Source organism: Crinia signifera, chromosome 2, assembly GCF_055691185.1.
Source record: "Crinia signifera chromosome 2, ASM5569118v1, whole genome shotgun sequence".
Taxonomy (NCBI): domain Eukaryota; kingdom Metazoa; phylum Chordata; class Amphibia; order Anura; family Myobatrachidae; genus Crinia; species Crinia signifera.
Window position 1 is genome coordinate 294667682 of NC_139218.1, and position 3205 is coordinate 294670886.

At 42.1% G+C, this 3205-nt stretch overlaps 1 protein-coding gene across 1 annotated transcript; it reads left to right on the forward strand.

The window, feature by feature from the left end:
• The first annotated feature begins 365 nt into the window (after nucleotides 1-365).
• KCTD12 (potassium channel tetramerization domain containing 12) lies at nucleotides 366-2700 on the forward strand. The gene has a single exon (XM_083168846.1). The coding sequence runs from the start codon at nucleotides 610-612 to the stop codon at nucleotides 1582-1584; it is 975 nt and encodes a 324-aa protein (XP_083024972.1). The 5' UTR covers nucleotides 366-609; the 3' UTR covers nucleotides 1585-2700.
• The last annotated feature ends 505 nt before the right edge of the window (nucleotides 2701-3205 follow it).

Consider the following 3205-nt stretch of genomic DNA (forward strand, 5'->3'; position numbering starts at 1 on the left):
AAGCCAATCATTTAAAAGGGCAAAACACCCACAAATTGTAATTGGAAGCCAGATATTATAATTGCAAGACATTGTATACATTCTGCTCCTGCAGCTGAAAGTTATGTATTAGCTCTCCTGCTTTGTACTGAGCCGCTTACTGTAGTGTATGTATGAGTTTGCAGCAGGACAAGAAAGAAGCAAAGATATGATTGTTACTAGACTTCTAACATGAGGGCTACATCTGCATACAGCTTGCACCCACTGGTCTGCATACATCTCCTTTCTGTGTATACAGTATGTGATCAGCTGTGCCTGTGCTTCCTCTGCCTTGCTCCCCTCCTCCCTCCCACGCCTCCAGTGTGCATTTCTACATAAAAACAGAAACTGCCAGCTCCCTCAATCAGAAACACAGGGAGAAGAGGACGGGAACAAGCCAGCTTGTTCTCTGCTTTTCTCTCGCCTTGCAGTCTTTGCATGTAACCTGCAGAGACGGATGCAATAACGCAAGCAGTGGCTTCATGACAATCTCATGTTCTTAGTTTTGTAGTGTTTGCAGTACAACCTTTTTGTATCCCTTTTTTTTTGGACGGGGGTGAGGTAACAGGCATTTACCTCCTTCCAGCCTTTATGGCTTTACCAGACACCGCACGTGGATTGCCCAATGGTGGAGGAGGAGGTGGCAGCTGTGCCGGAGGCAAAATCTTGGATCCTGTGTTCCCAGAAATAGTGGAGCTTAATGTTGGGGGACAGGTCTATGTGACCCGACACACAACCCTGGTGTCCGTTCCAGAATCTCTGCTCTGGCGTATGTTCTCTCAACAGAAACCAGGAGAGCTCGCTCGGGACAGTAAGGGACGTTTCTTCCTTGATCGGGATGGTTTCCTATTTCGTTACATTTTGGATTATCTGCGAGACCTGCAGCTGGTTTTGCCAGATTACTTTCCAGAGAGAAGTCGACTGCAAAGAGAAGCCGAGCACTTTCAGCTGCCCGAACTTGTGAAGCGTCTGAATCCTCTGCGTATCAGTAAGGACAGCTCCATAGGGGGTGAAGAGCCACCTTTACTGCTCACCCCAGCAGCAATTCAAGACTCGGAACTGGAAACAGCAGTCATTCCAATCTCAACCTCTCCTGCAGCTGGGGTGCCCTCCCCAACGTTAGATCCGTACCGTTTTAATGCCTCTTCTTCTTGCAGCCCTGCCTCAGTCCCTCGCCTCACTCCTTCCCAGTCCCTGGAAGGCAAAAGGTCTGGATACATAACAGTTGGGTACCGAGGTTCTTATACCATAGGACGTGAAGCACAGGCTGATGCAAAGTTCCGAAGAGTTGCCCGTATCACTGTCTGTGGCAAAACTTCCCTGGCTAAAGAAGTTTTTGGAGAAACCTTAAATGAAAGCCGAGATCCTGACAGACCTCCTGAGAGGTACACCTCCAGGTACTACCTCAAGTTTAACTTTCTGGAGCAAGCTTTTGACAAGTTGTCCGAAGCTGGCTTTCATATGGTGGCCTGCAGTTCTACGGGAACATGTGCATTTGCCAGCAATGACCAGAGTGAGGACAAAGTGTGGACCAGCTACACTGAGTATGTCTTTTGCAGAGACTAAAACTTTTTAAGCAATCTTCAAGACCATTTAGTCACTGATACAATATCTACTGAAAAAGGACTGTGACATTTTCCATCCAGGAGGAAGACATTGTAGGACTGGTCTATCTACCTTCAGAATACTAGATTTTATGCCAGTAAGAATTACTTGTTTGGGCAGCACAATGCTAATGAAAGCTAGAATTGATTGCTGTAAGAAATTTAATGATCACAATAGAAAGTGATTTGCAGCTGTGGAAAAACTGACACATTGCATCGGAGAGGCAGGAAGTATATTTCTTAAATTCTTCTTGCTGGAACGTGTCAGTACAGCATTAGCCCTTTCTCCTTTGGGAAGCAAAAGATGTCTAACAGTTGCTTCACAGAGAAGAGACCACAGGCAACGTGTAAGCATTCGCCCTCTAAGACCTTCTATTTTACTGTATATTAAATAATAATCATTTCACTTTTGTAAACATAGCTCACCCACTATATTAGAATGTAATCCTTATACTAGAACTTCAAATGTGTCATTTTCTTCCAAAGTTCAATCAGAGGTCCATTTTATTTAATGTCTTTATTCTGATCAGTTTTTGCTCTCCAGCATCTTTATGTACAAAGATTATCTGGGGTCTATGTACTAAGCCTCTGGAGAGAGATAAAGTGGACAGAGATGCAGTACCAACCAATCGGATTCTAACTGTCATTTTTCAAGCACAGACTGTCATGACAGTAAGGAGGCTGGTACTATATCTCTGCCCACTTTGTCCCTCTCCAAGGCTTAATACATAGAACCCAAAGGTTAATAACCACTGCCATAATTCTAAGTGATGATAGAGACTATCGTTTTTTTTTCTTTTTAGCATTTTGCAATAAAATTCTGCTTAGAATAAAAGTAATACATATACGTTTTTCAATATATTATCTTGTTTTTGTTCCGGGTGTTTATCAAAGCGAACGTTTAATGTACAAAAACTGCACTTTTCTTTTCCAAGTTTGAATAAGCTTTGATATTTTTGGTTTATGCAGCCGGCATTAAGCCCAGTGTTTGTTCCGCTGAGGTCTAGTAGTACAAAGCCTTTGTGACTCATCACTTTCAGATGTTAATTAAAAACATTAAAGGGCTTATTTACTTATTCGCTGCTGACCTATCTTAGTGAACAGTCTAGTTGTAAATCACAAATGTTGCCTGGCTTTCAAAATATGAGGCATACATATATACTGTAATATTAAAAACAATGTTCACTCATGCTATATATTTCTATATACTCCATGTAGATACTTAGCAGGGTACATGAAAGCAGCCAAGCAAAGAGAAGAGAATCTCACTATGAGCTTCTCTTCTCTATTTTGTTTCATCACAATTTATTAGAACAGTGGAAATCTCACCTCTTATTTTCTGGTCTCAAAGGACAGATTTGTAAGATTTTCATTAATAATATAATAACGATAACTGGCTAACATGTCAGTAGTCTGAGACACGCTTAATACTCCATGTATGTGCAGTCAGGTGTGTCTTAGTGGAAATGCTTTAAACACACACACACACACACACACACACACACACACACACACTCACACACTCAGTGTAGGACAGATGATTTATTATCCCTTTGCTGCAGCAGCTCCTGATACACATTATT